Source organism: Spinacia oleracea, chromosome 4 (assembly GCF_020520425.1).
Source record: "Spinacia oleracea cultivar Varoflay chromosome 4, BTI_SOV_V1, whole genome shotgun sequence".
Classification (NCBI taxonomy): Eukaryota; Viridiplantae; Streptophyta; class Magnoliopsida; order Caryophyllales; family Amaranthaceae; genus Spinacia; species Spinacia oleracea.
The window spans coordinates 10,897,044-10,917,936 of NC_079490.1; the positions used below are offsets into that span (position 1 = coordinate 10,897,044).

General features: G+C 39.4%; 2 protein-coding genes across 2 annotated transcripts; both read right to left on the reverse strand.

The window, feature by feature from the left end:
- Nucleotides 1-9,845: 9,845 nt before the first annotated feature.
- Nucleotides 9,846-14,433, reverse strand: LOC130459476 (uncharacterized). The gene is made up of 2 exons (XM_056826864.1): nt 14,343-14,433; nt 9,846-13,493 (listed from the first exon to the last, which is right to left on the reverse strand). The coding sequence occupies exon 2, from the start codon at nt 11,792-11,794 to the stop codon at nt 11,183-11,185; it is 612 nt and encodes a 203-aa protein (XP_056682842.1). The 5' UTR covers nt 11,795-13,493; nt 14,343-14,433; the 3' UTR covers nt 9,846-11,182.
- A 3,571-nt stretch (nt 14,434-18,004) lies between these two features.
- LOC110778999 (protein DOG1-like 3) lies at nt 18,005-19,132 on the reverse strand. The gene has a single exon (XM_021983531.2). The coding sequence runs from the start codon at nt 19,071-19,073 to the stop codon at nt 18,186-18,188; it is 888 nt and encodes a 295-aa protein (XP_021839223.2). The 5' UTR covers nt 19,074-19,132; the 3' UTR covers nt 18,005-18,185.
- Between the last annotated feature and the right edge of the window lie 1,761 nt (nt 19,133-20,893).

Genomic DNA, 20,893 nt, shown 5'->3' on the forward strand with positions numbered 1-20,893 from the left:
AAAACACTTGATGAGCGTAGACGAATGAATGGGATTCCATATGCATCATTGATTGGTTCAATAATGTATGCTATGATATGTACACGCCCGGATGTTGCGTACGCACTCAGTGCTACGAGCAGATACCAGTCAGACCCAGGAGAGGCGCATTGGACTGCTGCCAAGAACATTCTGAAGTACCTGAAAAGGCACAAAGATGACTTCCTGGTCTATGGTGGAGATGATGAATTAATTGTTAAAGGCTATACGGACGCAAGTTTCCAAACCGACAAAGATGATTTCAGATCACAGTCTGGGTTTGTCTTCTGCCTCAACGGAGGAGCAGTAAGCTGGAAAAGTGCTAAGCAAAGCACCATTGCGGATTCTACAACTGAAGCGGAGTACATTGCTGCACATGAAGCAGCAAAGGAAGCTATATGGCTAAGGAAGTTCATAGGAGAACTTGGTGTAGTCCCCTCCATTAAAGGACCAATAGCCCTGTATTGTGATAATAACGGAGCTATTGCACAGGCAAAAGAGCCTAGACACCACCAGAGAGTCAAGCATGTACTTCGTAGATTTCACCTTCTACGAGAGTTCGTTGAAAGAAAAGAAGTCGAGATAAGCAAAATTTGAACTGATGACAACATATCAGATCCATTAACTAAACCTCTGCCGCAGGCGAAGCACAACTCGCACACTGCAGCTATGGGAATCAAGCATATTGGAGAATGGCTTTAATGTCTCTGTTTAATGTTTTAAAGTTTTAGAGTTTAAATCTTTGTAAAACATTATTGGTTAATCATTCACAATAAATGAAAGGAATTCATTTTTCCATTTAATTTGTGGTTTATTAAATGATGAGTCCCTTCAATTTGACGATATATTCAAGATAGACTGTCAGGACCAGTCCTGTGACTAAGAAATGTCTATCAAGTGAACTTGAATGTCAAAGGTTGAAAATGGTCCCTAATCGGAGTTTTCTATAAAATTGGACGCATAGAAAACGTTAGACGATTAGAATGCAAGATGACTAGTAGTTCTGTTTCTTGAACTATGTGGACATGGCAATGTCATAATCATTTGCATAGATACTTACTTTGGGAAGACTAGTATCGGACGAGACCTATGAAACTTTACTGTAAGAGATGAAAGTCTGTCATAAGTAAATTTCATTAAATTATTAGACACTAAATCCTCAATACCTGAGTGATTTGAAGATTACTTGTTTGAGAACTGGTTGCTTTGACGTTGACCAACCGTCGCACCGTAAAAGGAGGCTATAAAGGCAACGCTCAGGTAATCACCTATCAAACGAAGTCTAATCTCAAGATCGCAAGATTGGGATTGTCCTCCCATAAATCGGGATGAGATGCTTAAAAGTTGTACAAGGCCACTCGGAGAGCTAGAAACTGTGAAATGCATGGCCGTGCTCGGATGAATCATAGGCTATGATTATCTGTTTATTTGATCAGTTGAACTCTGAAACCGAGGAACACCTCTGGACATAATAAGGATGACAACTCTTACCTTATGTTCAAGAGCAAGCATCGAGCGACAAAGGAATTAGGAAATGCACACTTGTCCCTAAGGACAAGTGGGAGACTGAAGGAAATAATGCCCTTGGTCCAAGTATGCATTCTATGATAAGTCTAATAAATGCGGTTCAGTATTAATTAACAAGTTAATAATTCAGTGAGATCAAGTGAGCTGAATGCCTAGCTAGAGGCCGCTTTAGTTCAAGTGGAATTAATGATATTAATCCACAGCTTACTCTTGACTGAACCCGTAGGGTCACACAAATAGTACGTAAACGGATCAAGTATTTAATAGCATTAAATACTCCATCTATGAATATTCGGAACCGACGGATCTTGGTTTCAGTGGGAGCTAAGATCGTCACAGGCAAGGAATGAATACTCCGGAAACGATGATATTGCCGGAAACGGAAATATGGATCGTATCGGAAATATAAATATTATCCAAGTCGTAGATGTTGCCGGAAACGGAAACATGGTACGTGTCGGAAAATATTATCGGAAATGGAAATATTGCCAGAATCGGAAATATTGCCGGAAACGGAAATATTGTCAGAATCGGAAATATTACCGGAATCGGAAAATAATTCCGGAAACGGAAATATTAAATATTTGTTCGAAACGGAAATTAATTCCGGAATCGGAAATATTAAATATTGTTCGTATCGGAAATGAATTCCGGAATCGGAAAATTTAATCGGAAGCGCATCGTACGAATAAGCATCGGACGAGGCCTGCCGGACGAGGCCCAGCACGAAGCCAGGCCATCGCCCAGCAAGCCAAGCGCGCCGCACAAACAGCCACGCCAGGCCCAGCGCAAGGCCAGGCCCAGCGCAAGGCCAGGCCCAGCAGGCTGCGCGCAGCGCGCAGCGCGCACAGCACGCGCAGCGCACAGCGCGCACAGCACGCGCAGCGCGCAGCGCGCGCGGGCGCTGAGTGGGCTGCTGCTCGCGCGCACGCATGGGGCCCATCGTGGCTGCCGTGCGTGTGTGTGCAAGTGTTTGTGTTCGTGCACGTTTCCTAAAACATGCAGAGTTCGGTTAATGATTAAATTCCTAATTCTATTTGATAAATTAATTAAATTAGAGTTCTTGTAGGATTCTAGGTTTAATTAATTTGTATCTGAATAGGATTTCGATTCCCTTTCCATACCGCTATAAATATGAGGCTAGGGCTCACAATTTATAACACAAGTTTCAAAGTATTCAAAGTGAGTTTTTGAGAGAAAAATTCAGTCACACATTTGCCTAAAAAGTGCCGAAAATAATAGTACCTAAAGGGCGATTCTAGTTGGTCAATCTTAAGGCGGATCCGGACGTGCTGTGGACTATCTACGGAGGGACGACACTTGGAGTCCTAAAGACTTGTTCTTGTTCGGTTCGGGCGCAGCTAGGGAAGGCACGCAACAAAGAGTATGCATCTAATCTATGCTAAATGATTATGTGTAAATAATATGTTTTCCTGGGTTTATGGTTTTTCCGCATGATTTATGAATTGTCATATGTATCATAACCTAACACTGCCTTGGGCTGGGCGTTGGCGCGCGTCCTTGCTTGCTGCGCGATGGCCTGGCTTCGTGCTGGGCCTTCGTCCGGCAGGCCTCGTCCGATGCTTATTCGTACGATACGCTTCCGATTAAATTCCCGGTTCCGGAATTCATTTCCGATACGAACAATATTTAATATTTCCGATTCCGGAATTAATTTCCGTTTCGAACAAATATTTAATATTTCCGTTTCCGGAATTATTTTCCGATTCCGATAATATTTCCGATTCTGACAATATTTCCGTTTCCGGCAATATTTCCGATTCCGGCAATATTTCCATTTCTGATAATATTTTCCGATACGTACCATGTTTCTGTTTCCGGCAACATCTACGACTTGGATAATATTTATATTTCCGATACGATCCATATTTCCTTTTCCCGCAATATCATCGTTTCCGGAGTATTCATTTCTTGCTTGTGACGATCTTAGCTCCCACTGAAACCAAGATCCGTCGATTCCGAATATCCATAGATAGAGTATTTAATGCCATTAAATACTTGATCCGTTTACGTACTATTTGTGTGACCCTACGGGTTCAGTCAAGAGTAAGCTGTGGATTAATATAATTAATTCCACTTGAACTGAAGCGGTCTCTAGCTAGGCATTCAGCTCACTTGATCTCACTGAATTATTAACTTGTTAATTAATACTGAACCGCATTTATTAGACTTAACATTGAATTCATACTTGGACCAAGGGCATTATTTCCTTCACGGGTGCCCTGAGTTCGAAGGAACGAAGGGGCGATGCCGTAGAACAATCCTCTTTATTGCAAGCTTACTGCCTTTACTACTTGTTGGCGATTATGACTGTGTCTTAGTGGTGAAAGAAGGTCTTTAAGTGAGTTAGTTCGCTTTAGGGAGGGTCAAGTCGAGTACTTTAGAGGTCATGGACGCTTGCGCTAGCCCCCATTCAATTGAGGCAAAGCGATCTTTTGAGTCTTGGCTAAGTGCCTAGGAGTGTGAGTGCTCCTTCTGGCAAGGGTACGTGCCCTTTATTATTTTTCGATGTGTGCTCATTTTGGCATCTTGATGACTTGGATTATTCCTTTGACTCAAATTTTCTTTCGACTTGGGTTGCAAGTAATTAAATTTCAATAAGGGACTTCTATTTTTTATTCTTGTTTTTCTATAGGCTTTAATATTTTTGCAAATTGGTTGGACCGAATCATGGATTGCCTACGTATCCGCCTTAAATAGATTTAATTTGGAATCAGGTCTTGCGTAGTTCTTAGCCTAGAAAATAGTTTTTTAGAATGCCGATTTTAAACAAGTACGTTTTGAGGTGGAGACATATTATTTGAAACGGTAGAATAAGTGAAGTTTATTATTATTTTAATCTGCTGCCTTGCCGTAAGCCAAAATTTGTTTTATATTTTTTGAGTACAAGTATTTCTTTGGGTGGTAGGTATATCTGAATACGTGCTGTACCCCTCCAAGTGTTCGTTATTGTTCCGTGTATGTGCGGATAAAATGACGAGCACTTCTGGACAAATTCTAGCAAGCAGAGAGATTCAGCGCCCAGGCTGGGGCGTCAAAGTTTTCGGCGCCCAGGTGTGGGCGTTGGAAATGTTTTCTGGGCGGATCTTTTTTGTGCGCTTAATGCGTCTTTTTCTTTTTTAGACGAACTTTTAGAGGCGCTTTGAAAAGTTTGCTTTTTTATTATTTATTATTTTTTGTACTTTTCATTGGTCTTCTTTTTTTTTATTTGCGACTCAAGACGGCTTGAAAGATGGGTTGAATGAAATAGGATAATTTGTATAGGTATTGGTCAAGCATGAGGATTACATCTGCAAGGACTCACAAGTTGCAGCCTCAAGCTAGTGTCATGAGTTTACATCAACCAAGGCCAATGAGTAGCATGGGGACGGCTCAAGGGTATATCAACAGGATGTATCCAAACAAGTTATATGGTCATTATGTTAATGGTGGTGTAAGAGCAGGTTTTGGAAATAATAGTATGACGCACGTGTCAATGGCCGTACGGGGTTTGCAGTTGACAACAAGTTCAAGAACAGGAGTCGAGGTAATGGTTTCTTGGGCTATGGCAATGATAACATGGATGGGTTAAATGAGCTGAACAGGGGCCCCAGAGCGAAGGCGTCTAAGAACAAAGGGTAGACATCGCATAACTTTATGTAGTTTTTGTGGCATGATTTGGATTGGTTGACTCAATTCTTTTCCTTCTTTTACTTGGGTAAATTTCGCACTTTGGGAGGTACGGGCTAAGTGCTTCATGGCTCGCTCTTTTCGCTCTCCCTTTTCTCTTTCTATTTTTTCATTTTGCTTGGGATTTCTCCCCAACATAAATCCTTCAAATTTTTTATTTGGGCTAAAAGGTAAATGGTTGTGGTCTTTGAGTCACGAGGCGAGACTGAGTGAGCCTCGTTTGGTAGGCCTATAGTGGACCTTTAACTTTAGTAGGCCTAGGGTGGGCCTTTAGCTTTAGTAGGTCTAGGGTGGACCTTTAAATTGTCTTACTTTGAAAGCGTATTTAGTCGTTTCTTTAAAATGTGCGAATAGCGTAGTTTCAAAATGTTGTTTTTACCTTATTGAAATTTAACGAAAGAATTACATCGAAAATAATCTTTTTTTTTTGCTTCTTTTCAGATTCCAGTTTCCGGGGTTTAATTGGAAGTTGTGATTTAGACTCGAACTTTCATTAATCTTTCTGATTATAACCCGTGTATGAATATAAGGAGGTGGCCTAGACTCAAAATAATGACGTGGCGTAAGCCTATAATACTTGACCAAGCAACTCTCAGACTTAGACTAATTGGACATTAACTTTCGTTGGTTGACACTTTAGATTTTAACCCTTGGGTGTTCATTTGTCATGCGCCATTTTGCTTAGTGTTGGCAAGGTAGTTAGTTGGGGAGATCGAATTTGTGTAAGACTATAATCATTAGTGCGGCTTCCTTCTTAGTGTGTATTGCTTTACCCCAATGGTAGCCTTATGGTATGCCGATTTGGGTATTTTCATGGTTGGTCATGTTGCACTCGTGGAAAATCTTTTAGTCCGTACTTAGGAGTATTTAAAGGAGCGAGTGGCTCGAGAGGACTATGATAGTTGTGACCCAATGTGATCATAAGCCTTGAGGCCATTAATTTTTGCTAATGGTATTGACACCTTAGGCTCACTTTGGGGGTTGTGCGACTATGGGGGAATGATTTTCAGAATGTGATTGTTTCCATTTTGCAAATACTATAATATGTTATTTTTATTGGTGAGAGAGAGTATTGAGGCCGTAGATTCTAGGCAAGGGATTACAATTACATATGGGTGCTTATTTATTTAAATGTTAGGAAGGGAGACTCAATATGGTTTAACCTTTTAATTTGCAGAACGACACCAAGCATTAGGACCGATTCTATGGATAAGGCAACTAAGACTTAGGATTTAGATTGTACTTTGGCATAGCCTAGTCTAGACTCGGATTTATTTTTTATTCGAACATTATTTTTCTTTGAAGACTCTATTTGAACATTATTTTTTGAATACTTTGCCCATGTGACATTTATTTAATTAGCATGCTCGGTTTTGATGCCGAGCATTGTCGTCGTAGGAGGCCTAACAACGACACAAAGAGTTATATTTTTTTTTATATAAGTCGCTTTTGGAATCGAGTGCTTTTTCATACGCCCTTGTAGCAAAAAAAAATTCACGAAAAGTTTTTTTTGCTACGCATTTTCTTCATGCGTGGGCACCGAGACTGCTGTGACTGACCAAAGGGCCAATCACCAACTTCAGCGCCCAGCGTAGGGCGTGAGAAATTTTGGCGCCCAGCCAGGGGCGTTGAAAATGCGTCCCTGGCCGGTTCTCGTTTTCTGTTTGCGTCTACTTCTTGTTTATGCGACTTCGATTTTGCGTGCTTGCCTAATAACGTCCTTTACGCGTTGTGCAGCGTTTGTGGGATTCGTTACAGGCCATTCCGAGCGTCGCTTATTTTTGTGGCGATCGTTCGGGTTTGCAGAACACGTATTTCGGTATAACTCTTTGGAAAATTGGTTTATGAATGTTTGGGCAATTTTTAAGGTCGTTGGTTTTTCTAGGATAGTTTGTCACACACAATCATATATTTCGTTACACATAACTAACATTCCATCATGAGGCAATAATAATATGTAATGTAGTTTATGATAGGCTTCTATGGGTAGTTATTTGCGCCTGGCTTGGTACCGCTTCTATCGCAGATCCACCACATGCCCCGGTCGGGGTAGTGCTTTCAGCAGACGAATTTCGTCCCAGAAGGCCAACCCGCAAGTGCAAGCCAAGGGGGCATGCAGGCGAGAGGGACCTAGTGGGCGAGCGATTGGGTTTGGGACGGGTGTACTACTAGCGAAAGTGCCGAGTGGACAACATTCGAAGCGTATGCACCCCCCGGTTGGCGATGGGTATCCTTAGTCCCAACTCCCGAGATGAAACACCAAGGGAGCCAAGATTCATTATGCGGTTTTGTCCGTTCACAGTAATATGCTGATTTTCAGGTCGTCCCAACTTGATGGGGAAATAAACGCGGGGTAGGATCGTTTCACCCTTCGGCTATTTTGATAACCTACGAGCACGAGTATTTCCTTCACTTTCCCCAGTGGAGTCGCCACTGTGAGGGGGTCGAAAAAGCACGAGGCTAATGCGTGACCTCGTCCCTCGTGGGTGTGACGCTTCTTTTTGTCAAATCAAGTGTAATTGGATTTCCTGTGAGTTTACACCCAATTGACTAGTAATATAGGAGTCGCCATTCAGTTTTTAACGACAATGAGAAAAACTGACAAAACCCGGTTATCGTGACATAAAGGGAGTGCAATTATGTTTGACCACGACGGCCGTAGGTTCCCTTGTGATCCCTGGTGGTGGGGATCGCTCAACGTACACCCGCAGGGTAGAGATTGAGGGTTCGGGGGACTGTAACTACCGAGAGGAGTACTCTCTCTTCGATAACTCCAGAGGCAGGATATCCTTACTAGCTCAGCATAAATAATTGAAGGGACATGCGTTAACTATTAAACTAATCTGAGTTGATTTTATCAATATGCAACATATAGTACTAGATCGAGCGCGATTATCTGATTTAGATTGTTTTAAGGGACCTAGCATGATAATCCAATTTCCCAAAAATATCATATTTATTAGGCGTGATCGAACAATCAGATTTAGTTAGTTTAACAGTTCATAAAAGGGCGAGGAAAGCAATTAAATCATAGAAAAGGGACACATTACGACGCACCCTTGAGAGGTGCGTCACGGTTCTCAGAAAACTAACCACTTTGACTTTGCTATTTCTCCTTTTATTTAACGAATCTCAAATTATGGGACAGGATACGTTCTGTTCGATTTATGGATCGATTGCGACAGAATGCGTGATCAGTTTTGCAGCGTGAGGCTTAGGCTTAGGGGTTTAGAGTCAATACTCAGAATAATAATTATGTGTTGTTGTGTCCTTTTCACGTCGAACTTAGGGCCCTATTTATAGAAAAGAGTTTGTGGAAAGATAGAATTTTAGAACTCTAATCCACGAGGAATTAGGAAAAAACACGTACCAGGTATTTTCAGCGCCCAGGCCTGGGCGCCGAAGATTTCGGCGCCCAGAACCAGGCGTTGAAAATAGGATCTGGGCTGTTTTTCTTAGTCAGATTCGGATTCCTAGAATCCGGAGTATTTGAGATTTAATTGAGTCTTTTAGTGCGTATTAACCTTGTAACGGGATGCGTCTGGGCCCGTTACGAACTCTAGGCTCGTTAGGATTTTAATTAATACGTGACTCTTATTTTCGAATCGTATTAGGAACATGATTCTTCTCGCAATTTCTATCTCATTTAGGATTTATGTTGGAGTGCAACACCTAATTCTGACAGGTTTCTATCTTTTATGACTTGCCACTTTTAACAACTACCCATTACGACAGTTACTATTTTTAGCAGGTTTCTATAAATAGCAGGTTTCGGGTGAAATGAAAAGGGGAATTGAGATTCGTTATTTTATAGGAGATGCGTTTTCGAGTTGAGATTTATGTTTTCATCATCGAACCATCCCTTTCGGGAATGGGGACAAAAGTAGGTGTCTACAGTATCACCTAATCAAAGATAAACCTAAAATCACTAGCTAGGTAGCAAGGGAAGTCAGGATCGAATCCATAGGGAAACAGGCGTTCTTTCTACTATTAATCAACTAATCTAGACTATTGGGAAACAAGAGTTGGTTGGTTTGTATACTAAAACTACGACAATAATTAAACAATTAAGAAATCAGATATTAAAGAATCTAGGGCATAGGTTCACCAACAAATAACAATCCAGGATGATAAACGATTAGCAATAATCATCAACGCAATTAATTAGACTAGCATGCTCTCTCGAATCGATACTAATCATAGACTTAGAATTAACGGGCTCTCGCTACGTATTAATCCTAATTCCACCTATTGACACAAGCCTAAATATCAAATTGCATCTCTCGAATCTTAACATGATATTGCATGACTATCACAATTAAACCTGCGCAAATCTAATTGCATAGTGAAATAAACCAATCAATAGGAATCAATCGCAATACCAACAATCACAATTATTCAATCATCCCTTCATAATTATTCATGGATCCCCAAAACCCTAGGAAAGTAACTACTCACACGTATTACCAATAAATAAAGCAAACATATTAATTGAAAGCATAATTGAAATTGAATAAAAGAATAAGAACACAAAGTAATACCTAAAACGAAGAACGAAGGATTAACTGAAAGTTTGAATCTTTAATTAATTTAAAGCTGAGTGTTTGGAGAAATAAAAATTGAAGTTTTAAGCTAAGCAAAATAATAATACGAAATTCGGAGGTAGAAAACAATCCTAAAACTCTGAATTAATATATATGCCTCCCCTTAATCCTACGCAGCAAACTAAGTAAAAAAGGGACGCAATGGGACCGAAAACCGGGCACCCCGGTTTCCAGAAACCGGCCGGTTTTCAGCCAAGTGAGGCATTCCAAAAGCATCAGGTAGCGAAAACCGAGCCACAGGTTTCCCAAAACCTGCCGGTTTCGCACCTAAAAGATCTTCTCTTCATTCTTCAAAACCTGCCGGTTTGCGAAAATCGGGGTCACAGGTATTGAGCTCAATTTGACGCATTTGCCTTGAGTTTGAACTTGAGGCCCATGCCCAACTCCTTTGGGCCAAGTTTGACGCTCGTGGCCCCCTTGAAGCTGGCTAGATCATCCCGCAATGCCTCGGGATCTGTGTAGTCATCCAAGAATGATAAGAAACGGGCCTCCAAAGACCAATAATCATCAAAAACAGCCCTGCAACTAACAGACACTACACAACACACATTAGCACTAAAATAGGCTCCGAAGAGCTCAAATGAGGTGAAAAGTGCATACGGGACGGGGGTAAAAACTATATAAAATATGAGTGTATCAAGGAGCTGGTTGCACAACTTTAGGTTTCCAAACCCTCAAAACCTTTTTTTTTCTGAACAGCAGCTGGCCTAAACCTTGTAGTGTTTACTTTGGTATGAGCACAATCATGTCCCACAATCTTACAGTCATGACAGTATGGTGGTAACCACTCATACTCAACAACCTGCTTAACAATGGTACCCAAGGGGTCTTGTATCTGCACAACTTTAGGCAATTCACCAGTGACATCCACCTCAATGAGAATTCGAGCAAAAGAAATTATTTGCTGCTTAGAAGTACAATCATCAGCAAACAAAGGATCTCCAAGCAAGCTCCCTATTCTGCTCAAAGAATCATCCCCCATGCAACTTAATGGCAAGTTAGGTAGTCTAACTCACACTGGCACTACCCTCAAGATTTCCTCCTGGAAATTGAAACTTGCTGTCCAAGGTTTCACAATCATAGGTTTCCCAAAGAACGTATGAGGTCCAGCCACTAGGACTGAATCCTTGTCTTTCTTCGATTGAAATCTAATCATCACAAAATACCCCTCATCATGGAGAAAAATCTGAGGTTTGCTAACTTGATGCCATTCTTTTTCAATGAATCTAAATACAGCACCAATAGAAGGTTTCTCCCCAACCACATACATGACAATTGCATTCCCCCACAGGTCATTCATTTTATGTATTTCATTCTTATCAAGTACATCTATGGGTGTTCCATCACGTACAAACTGTGGGTGCAATAAAATTCAGAGCAATACCTTTGGCAGGAAGAATACTCCCTTTAAACAGATTCACCGATGGCTTTGGATCCATATTGAGCCGCCTTTGAGCTGGTGGGGCACCACTCAGCCCATGCTCTGTTTGTGTACGGACATCCCCTGTTTTCTTGGCTAGATCTACACCTTGATTCTCCTTCAAGGCACCCCTATTTTGCATCTCCTTGAGAGCATCATTGACACTTCTCACCAGCAAGTCCACCTTATCCTTTCCCACCACCATTCGATGACTATCCTCATAGAAATCTTCCAAAGCTTCAACCAACGGTGGCGGTCGATTTACGCCAGTACGAGCTGACTGCGACTCGCTAATCGAATCATGATATGCTTGGATGGTGTCCATAAGTTCCTTCGACGGTGGTCCAGAGCTAGGATGAGGCGGCGGCGCCGGCGTCACCAAGCCATCACTACCGCAAGGTTCATCAGCAATGGGTATTTGTTTTCTGAGTTGGTTATTGTTCTTGGGCCTCGAAACTTCTTGGTGAAGTAAAGAAGAAGCTTCTTCATTAACCTGAACAATCTCAAGCTTCTGCGATTTCTTCTTCCTCGCCATTGACAAGGGTGGCGTACGTTAGTAAAGAAACCTTAACGTGCACCACACCATGAAAGAGTACTACCTACAGATTTAAAATAACAGTAGTAGAATATTAAGCATTGGCAAGCCTCTTGCAGTAATGTAGTATCAAGTCTCCTGGTTTTATGCCTTTTGTAATATCAATCTGTTGCTACACATATCCATGTCATCTCTGCCAGGAAAAACTCTTAGCATTGGCAAGACTAATGTAGTGGCAACACTACAAAAAATTGTACCATTAACGACGGGAAATCCCGTCGCTAAAGGCCAATAGTCGTTGATTAATGACGGGATTTCCTGTCGCGAACCCACATAAAAGGAGGCCGTCGTTAATGGAAAATTTCGTCGTTAACCCGTCGTAAAAGACATTTGCGAAGGTTGTTCCCGTCTTTGTTCTGTTGTTAGCCCGTCGCAAAAGGGCTTTTGCGACGGATTTTTGACCCGTCGTAATTAGGTTGTCGTTAAAGATACAAATTCTTGTAGTGCAATATCCAGTCTTAATACAAGAGTTGACAGGCCATTCTGCTTATATGTGAATTGTGATGGTATACTGGCAGTTGATCCATTATGCATTGCACAACCAATCAATAACTTACTTCATAAGGACGTGTCTAGGCTGCACTAATAAACATAAATGTATAAATATGGAATTGCCTATAGAATCGGTGTGTGACAAGGCTTGGGTAATTCAATCTCAACCATTTATTTCGTCGTGCTACAGGCGAGTATTGGCTCAACAAAAACTTATCTAATATTCAAGGAGAATAAACAACAATTAGCAGCAAGACATACATGAGCAAGAACGTAGACACATATTATCCGAAAAGAAAACACATATAGCATAGCAAGTTACCCATAAGGTCACATAAATGTTGCACTAACAAGGGCAACACAAGCGACACCAATTCAGAGGAACCGAGTAGGGTTCTGCAGCACACAAAGCGATCAACGTAGGGTCAGAGACATCCATCCAGATAATTGACATCCATCCAGAGAATTGCAAGTGATAGAGCCCTTTTTTCAAACTTCCTAACCCATAATTTGGCTCTCCTAATATCCTAATAAGAGAACCTATGGTTATAAAAATCAAGTAACAAATAAAAGAAGAACCACGCCATCAGGTTCACTGAATCTTCCTTTAGCGACCCAGCTAACAAGCAATTAAGCTAAGTGAAGTAGTGGACCAACATGTTTTCTGGAGTTCTTGGTTTCTGATCGTTAATGAAAAGTTGCAAAAGAATAAGAAATTCAGTTGTATAACTCAAAGACCAAAGACTAATCACACAACCAACTACTAAAAACTCTAATAAACAACAAAGGGATCTAGGAATTGGTGTGCTGCATACATCCTGTAGGAAATGCCACTCCTAATTTGTTTAGTTTCTTTTACTCTTAACTAAAATACTGGGGATTTATTTCGTCACAAAAAATTTTATGCTCGCGTTGATTGTAGAAAACAAGAAAACCGGACAAAACGGAAAACTTGACGTAATTCATGAGGCAAACCCTGTAGTTGTATTAGGGTAGAGATTGGTGTCCAGATGAAGTAAGAAGAACCTAGGAATTCAAATACTTTAAAGGACCAAGTCCTAAATATACCTCGCATATATCGAAGGGTGCTGACAGTCCCTGTAGTGCAACTATGTTGTTCAAATCTCCAATGAGTGAAATCTCTAACCTGAACCAGAAACAAAAGCTCAATCAATGACTCAAATGGGAGAGATACACCTCGGCCAATTGAGGTAGTTGACACAATGAAGGCTGATAACTTTCTTATTGAATGAACCCTACAAAAGCATGGATTTAAATATAGCTAATCAGACAACACACATTACGCTCCAACTTGAAGAACATAAAGCATTAACTATTCCATTATAGTATGAACTAACCAAATGAGAAGGAATGTTGTATGAATATCACATGGGGCATACAGGGGGGGTAGAAGCGAATTCCAAAGCAACAGAATAGTACATTCCGATCAGACATAACAACATACCACTTTCTATCCTGCAAATGTAAATACAACCATAGTACATCAATAATCTGGCCACTGTTCGTCAATTGTAAGAATGCATAGAGCATTATCACAATATCTTATCTTGGGTGTTGAAGAAAAAGAAACATAGTAAACATGGAAATTAGATAGATTCAAATTTTAAAACATCCCATCCAATAGATATTGTATATGTTTCTATATAACGATCACCACTATCGCTAGTTCTCTACCAAGTAACGAAGTTGGACCAACTCGAAAACCTAAATAACGTAATAACAGAAGCCAAACAATTTGGTAATCTGGTCCACAACCTAGGATATTAAATGGTCAAGCTTCAGAGGAAACTTGAAGATTCCATTAAAATCTTAGGCCCTAGGTTCAAGAGAACAAAGGTATCGTGTCCTAAATCCGTCTGATATATTTAAGCCAACAGATGCACTGGCCTACCAATAAAATTTAGGGCTGAGCCGCAAATAAGCGGGAGAGGGCAGCACAAAGAAACTTGATGATAAGAGTGCAACTTATAATTACCTCCGGCAGGCTAGGGGAAATGCTAACATCTTACGTAACTCCCATAGTTAGAACTGTCTCTACATCCATTTTTCCTTGACTTAAACTGTAAACCTGTAAAAGAAGCATACAAAATACGTAAGACCTCCAAACTGAAATGTTTGAAGGATTGTATAATTACTCACTACCATGATTCATACACAAGGATAATTCCAGCTGGAAGTTAATATTCAAAGAAATTACCCTCAATGGCAAAACAACCAATAATGGAAATCCTACAAATTTCCATACAACAAATATGCTTTAAATGATCTTCCAAGGATGATGGAGAACTCTATATCTAGAACATCATAACACAATTGGTGCTCAAATGTCTATAAAAGCTAAAAAGGAAGTTCTATCAAGAAAGATGTGAAAGAATAGGGATGTAATACACATCATTTCAACATATAAGGTAAAAAAACCAACAGATTGTTGAGTATGGATTTAGGAAGCGATAGATATACATTCTCCCTCAGAAACACCCCTAAATTATAATTCAACACATCAAAGAAAGTGCAACATCACTTGTTATCTACAACAGTGAAAGAAATAACTTACCTGACCTTTTTTAGTTGTAAGCTGACGAAGTAATTGTTTCTGGCTTTGTGTTCCCAACATATGACTCACGTCTAAAGAAAACAATAGAATGTACAGAATTAGGCATGAACCCTCCTTATATCAGGGCATAAACCATCATCAATTCTCAACTAAAACATGTGAACATGAAATTATTCAAACATGCAACATCATGTGATCTAATTTAATATTGTTGATAGATAATAGTCGTTGTTCTTTCTTGCTTGCCCCCGTATCTTTTTCGTGATAATGCCAAATGATTAAGTTTAAAAACTTACATCTTTCGGTCAAGAAAACAGATTGAGACATCACTGACCTCGGCTTCAACAATTTGTAACCTTAGTATACCCCTTGAAAGGAACTCAACACCTGAAACCTGTAGGAACATGACAATGTTTCTTTTGCTTTAAAACATTGTAGCTGTTCCCTCGGGGGATAAGGTAACAAATAAAAAATCTTCACTTTGAATATAGTTTTCATAATCTACTTCCCGATCGCATTTGTGCTAAGTTACATCCGAAGTATACATTTCTATTGCTTGGTTGTTTTCTCAATATGGAATATAATGAAAAAAATCACACAACAAATGCCTATGTTGATTCCTGCCGAGGTCAAAAGAGAAGATATGTCCATTTTAAACCACTAAATCAAAAAGGATATACCATTGTTTAGCAGTAGTATACTGAATAAGAAAGTCGGAATAACTTCAGCTACTTTATCACTTTCACTGATTACTCTAGTAGATATTGTTATGTCTACCTAATGAAGCATAAGTCTGAATCCTTTTACAAATTCAAGGAATTTCATAGTGATGTACAGAATCAACTAGGAAATTCAAGGAATTTCATAGTGATGTACAAAATCAACTAGGCAAGAAGATTAAAGCACTGCGGTCTAACAAAGGCGGTTAATATCCGAGCAATGAATTTGATGACCATCTGAAAGATTGTGGAATCTTATCAGAATTGACTCCTCCTGGAACACCTCAATCGAATGGTCATTTCAATATGAAGTTCTTTCTTCTACAAAATTTCAATTCAATGAGACCGCCATTCCCTTAGTCTTTCTCTCCATCATTTCTAGAATCACAAATTATGATTTACATATACGGAAAACTACATTCAGAGTAATTTGTTTGTGAGATGATGGCATAAAAGCACCAAGACTTAAATATTGCAACCACTCACCGTCGATCTTCAAAGATTTGTTGTCCCTGACTTCAATACTTAGTGGTTTATGTTAGATTTTATAGATCTGAACTAATGTAAGTATCTTTTATTTGACTTTCAAATGGAGATTAAAGTTTGATTGATTTTTTTTTTTTTAGAAAAAGTAGCATATATTTATATTTGTAAGTATTAATTTTCTTGGGTTACGTAGTTATAGTTCTTGAGTTCTTGTAAGTCTATGAGAAATTTGTGTCAACAAAATTCATTCGTACCAGTTAACATAATTTTCATTGATGTGGTGGACACATTATCTTTGCAATGATTCTGGTATGAATATGTGAAAAGTAGAAAAAAAATGGATGAAATTTTCGAATAAACGGTCAGATTGGATTCGGAGTCGGACTTGGCTTAGTCCGACGGATGCGAAGTCGGATTTGAAACTCTCGGATACGGACTCGGAGTCGGAGTCGGAGTCGGATATCATGTCCGAAAATCAATCGGGTCGGATATGGATTTTACTAAGTCCGACCCAAGTCCTATCCATTGCCATTCCTAGCCTAATAGACGTAGTTTGCCATAGTAGGTGACCACCGAGTCTCCTCCTTGTTCACAAGTGGCAATCTGATTCTTTAATTCATTAATTCGAGGTCCGCTTCCAGCCGAGAAACTTTGTCGAATATCATCCCACATATCCTTTACATTATCAGTAAGATGAAGAGAGGAACGAATGGATGCGTCAAGTGTGTTATGTATCCAAGCATGGAATTCACCTACACCCATAGAGCCATCTTATCGGGTTCTTCCGTCGTTGGTGGTTCAATCGTGCCATCAAAGAACCCAATTTTGTTGTTTGCTTTAAAAGCATTGCACATCGATCTAGCCCACTCTTCATAGTTTTCCCCACGCAAGTCTTCATAGTTTGATGCGGGGTGGAGATAGTAAGGAGAGGGTGCATCGATCACCTTGGTTTCAGTCATTGTAGGATAAAAAAATTTGATTTGATATGTTGATTAATCAACCTGTTGTGATACCATGATAAATCAATAGAGAGTATTGGAGAAGTTGTAGTCTTTTGTATTTCATTGGTTTCTCAACAATCACAATCAGATATTTATACAAGCTATTAGGAGACTAGTAACTTCTGGCAACTAATGGCAATAATACTAGTAACATAAAACTAAATGGCAATAATAATAGCTAGTAACATAAGGAACTAAATGACACTAATAACAATGTTAATACAATAGTTAGTAATAGTAATCTCCTTCTAATATAACTCCCTCAAAGGTGGTAAAACCTTTTCTGTTTGAAAGGGAGGAAAACCACTGTATCTCCCTCTCCATTCTTCTCCTGAATCTTCACCATCTTCTCCCATTTTCTTTTTAAGGAACCAAACAAAGAAAAACTAGTTTGAAATTGTGTTTTCTTTTGAAAAATATATTCCACGAAAAATTATTTTACATTGAAAATGTTTTACACCAAAGCAAACAGAGCTTAGTGCATGCTTGGTATGACGAAAATAACACCTGGAGACGGAGTCAAGTAACCCACTGTTTTCAAATTTCAAGTGCTTGATAAGATTAAAATGTTACACATTCCGTTATCAGAAGGTAATGGATTCCTTCAAGATGTTACCCCTCTCATCCATGTGGTAAAGAAAACCTTTTACCTTTTCTAAACCTTTAAGTTGTTATTCGTTTTGTATTAAATATTTATGTTAATTACTCCATAGTCTCCATTATTATCCCTTTAGTTTCTTTTACTAGTCTCGTTTAGAATCGATATACTTCGTACATTCTAATGTGAACAAAATCTAATACCCTTCAATAAAACATATGAAGAAAATCTTATTTAATTTTCCTTGATATTTAATTATTTATAAAGTATCAAGTAACTTTAATTCTTTGAATTCTTGAAAATATGCATTGTAAAAAATTATGTTTATGTGTAATGGAAACTGTACAAAACGTGAAATAAGATAGATCAGAGGAAATGGGAAATTATGGTGCAAAATAAAGCATAACACGAGTAGGTTTCTCTAGCTAATACTCCATAGTTCGATAGTTGTTTAAGGGTTTCATGGGCTGGGCTCTCTTTCGGGCTCTATGACGTTCCAAGGCCCACCATCACCGTGGGGTTCTTGCAAACTCTTGTTGTGTTCATCTTTCAGCTTACCCCACTCATGAACCCTGAGATAAAGCTGGGTATCAGCAATCAAGAAATGAACGGCTTGGATTGGGCTCAAGATATCCACCACACTCTTGAGCGTCCTAAGCCGTAGATCGTCCGCTTCCCGCAAAATACCCACTAGCCCGTTCTCCTTGGGCGCCAAAGCCGAGTACACTCGTTCTTTCACCGAGTCAGACTCCGTCCGAGCCACAAACTCGGTCTCGGGATTATCCAACAGTCCAACCATGGTGGAATCAGCAATGGTCTCTTGGTGGGAAGCGAGGGATTCAGATAACTTCTTCTCCTCGGCGATCGTCCGCCTTTGTAACTCGTCGACTCGAACGAGTTGACTCAAAGAAAGGTTTCCCAGATCGTCTTCCGTGTTGACCCGATCATCACCGAGTCGGGCCTCGAGCTGCAACCCGGCCTTGGAGTACAGCAAGTGCACCGCTGTGGTGGGTCTCCACCCACCTATCCAAAGAAATGCGTCTTCGAGTTTGGACAGCCAGTCCGGGGTTAGCATGAGGAGGACGTTCTCCCTGATCGACTTAGTCCTGGACCGGTAAAAATCCTCGTAGTGGGTCATGACCCGGCCCACTAGCTCCTGGAGACATTGAGTGGTTGACACAGAGTGGGTGTCAACCATGGTCTTAAGCTCCTGGAGATCCCGCTCCTGGACCAAAAGTCCGTCTAAGAAAAACTTGTTGAATGGCTCAAACTCAGACTCAGACTCGAACTCACACTTGGACTTATGTCCAAGATCGAGTGTAGATTTGGATGATGAGGATGGAAACATGGTTGTGCTTTTAGAAGAGTGGTTTGATAAAACATGAAGCTATACGAGGATGCAACTAATTTGTGAACTTATGATATGGATTAAATAGAGTGTCCTCTTTTAATTTTTGGATTAAATGAACATTTTGATTTTTACGCTGTTCAAATGTCAATGCACTTTTTTTTTTTTTTGAGTGAAATGTCAATGCACATCTTTAATCATTAATTTTTTTAATTGTATTTAATTAAGAATTACAAAAGTTGATATAGCGAAAATATACAGGGATTAAATAGAGCGTACTTTTTTAATTGCAACATTTTGACTTTTACGTTTGTCAATATACATCTTTAAAAGAAAATAACAAAAGTTAATACCGTAAATCTAACAAGATCCATATAATTATATTTTAATTTATGTATAAATCATCAAAGTCGATAAAAGAAAAATATATAACTAGTACTCTCTCCGTATTTATTTAAGAGATACACTTGGCCGGGCACGAGTATTAAGAAAAATAATTGAATGAAATAAAATAATAAAACAAGTGGGGTTGAGTAGATATTTTAATAAGAAAAATAAGTGGGGACCATGTCATTTTAGGGAGTGGGGGGTGGGAGTGGGGTGTAGATATATTATTTAATTAGATGGAGGGGTTGATAAGTTACCAAAAATGACAAGTATATCTCTTAACTAAATACGGCCGGAAAAGACAAGTATATCCCTTAAATAAATACAGAGGAAGTATAAAAATTAGAACGTACGGATGAGGTATGAGCCCGTATGAAACTGCATGGAGTGTGGTGCGGAGTATCAACTGCATTCACAAACACTTGCACTGTGGCACGTTCTTAGAGAATACAATAAAGAGAGTGTTGATATTTGCTGGTTTTTTGTTTTTTGTGTGTATAACTTGGACCAAGTAATTGATTAATTCGTGACTGAAGTTGAACATATCTTATACGGCAGGTATTTTCGTAATTGGTTGTTTCCTAGGCAGTAGAAGTATAACTAGCTTAAGGCTAAGTTACATACACGACGAAAGTACGTACTCAACTGCTGGTTGCTGGCGAGCCTGCTGCTACGGGTACGTGCACGTAACGCCTTAAGAATGATAATATACAGACTCGATCTTCATTATGGTGTATAACAAATAGGAATTGTAAAAGCCGGTGTAAGATTATCAAAAATGCTTAAAAATTACGTAAAATAATAAAAAGTTACAGAGTAAGTCTAAAAGTTATTTAAATATTTTTAATATGTTTTCATTATCCCTTGTGTTGTGTACTTCGCCCTTTATCCAAGTGAAATCCTCTTACAAAACATATATATACGCTACATTTACTATTACTAGAGTCAGGCCCGGCCATGTACAAGCCCAAAATGGGACTCAGCACAGGGCCTCATCTTTCAAAAGGCCTCCAAATTCGTGAGAAAAACTGAATGGAACCCAAAATCCAAACTATACGTGTAAACAAGTGGGGTGTGATCTCCGTACTTCACTACTTTATCTCTACCTTTTCTTTGTTTTTCTAGATTCTCGTCACCCAATGCAAGAGCAGACGATTCCCTTCATCCATTGTTTTCAATTTTTATCAATAGTTTTAACTTTTTTTTGGAATACTCCGTATAAATCACAGCAGTAATTTTTATTGGTAAAACCGTAAAACATCTTCATCATAATTATACTGGTTATTAATTTTTTTTTATAGAATTTTTTTTTTTAGGTTTTTTTTTCAGCACAGGGCCTCCATATCGATTGGGCCGGGCCTGACTAGAGTATTACTCCCTCCGTATTTATTTAAGAGATGCATTTGGCCGGGCACGGGTATTAAGAAGAAGAA

What these genes read in the sequence shown, in the direction of transcription:
- LOC130459476 (XM_056826864.1), bottom strand. Translation starts at nt 11,794, where the DNA reads ATGGCGAGGAAGAAGAAATCGCAGAAGCTTGAGATTGTTCAGGTTAAT.
- LOC110778999 (XM_021983531.2), bottom strand. Translation starts at nt 19,073, where the DNA reads ATGTTTCCATCCTCATCATCCAAATCTACACTCGATCTTGGACATAAG.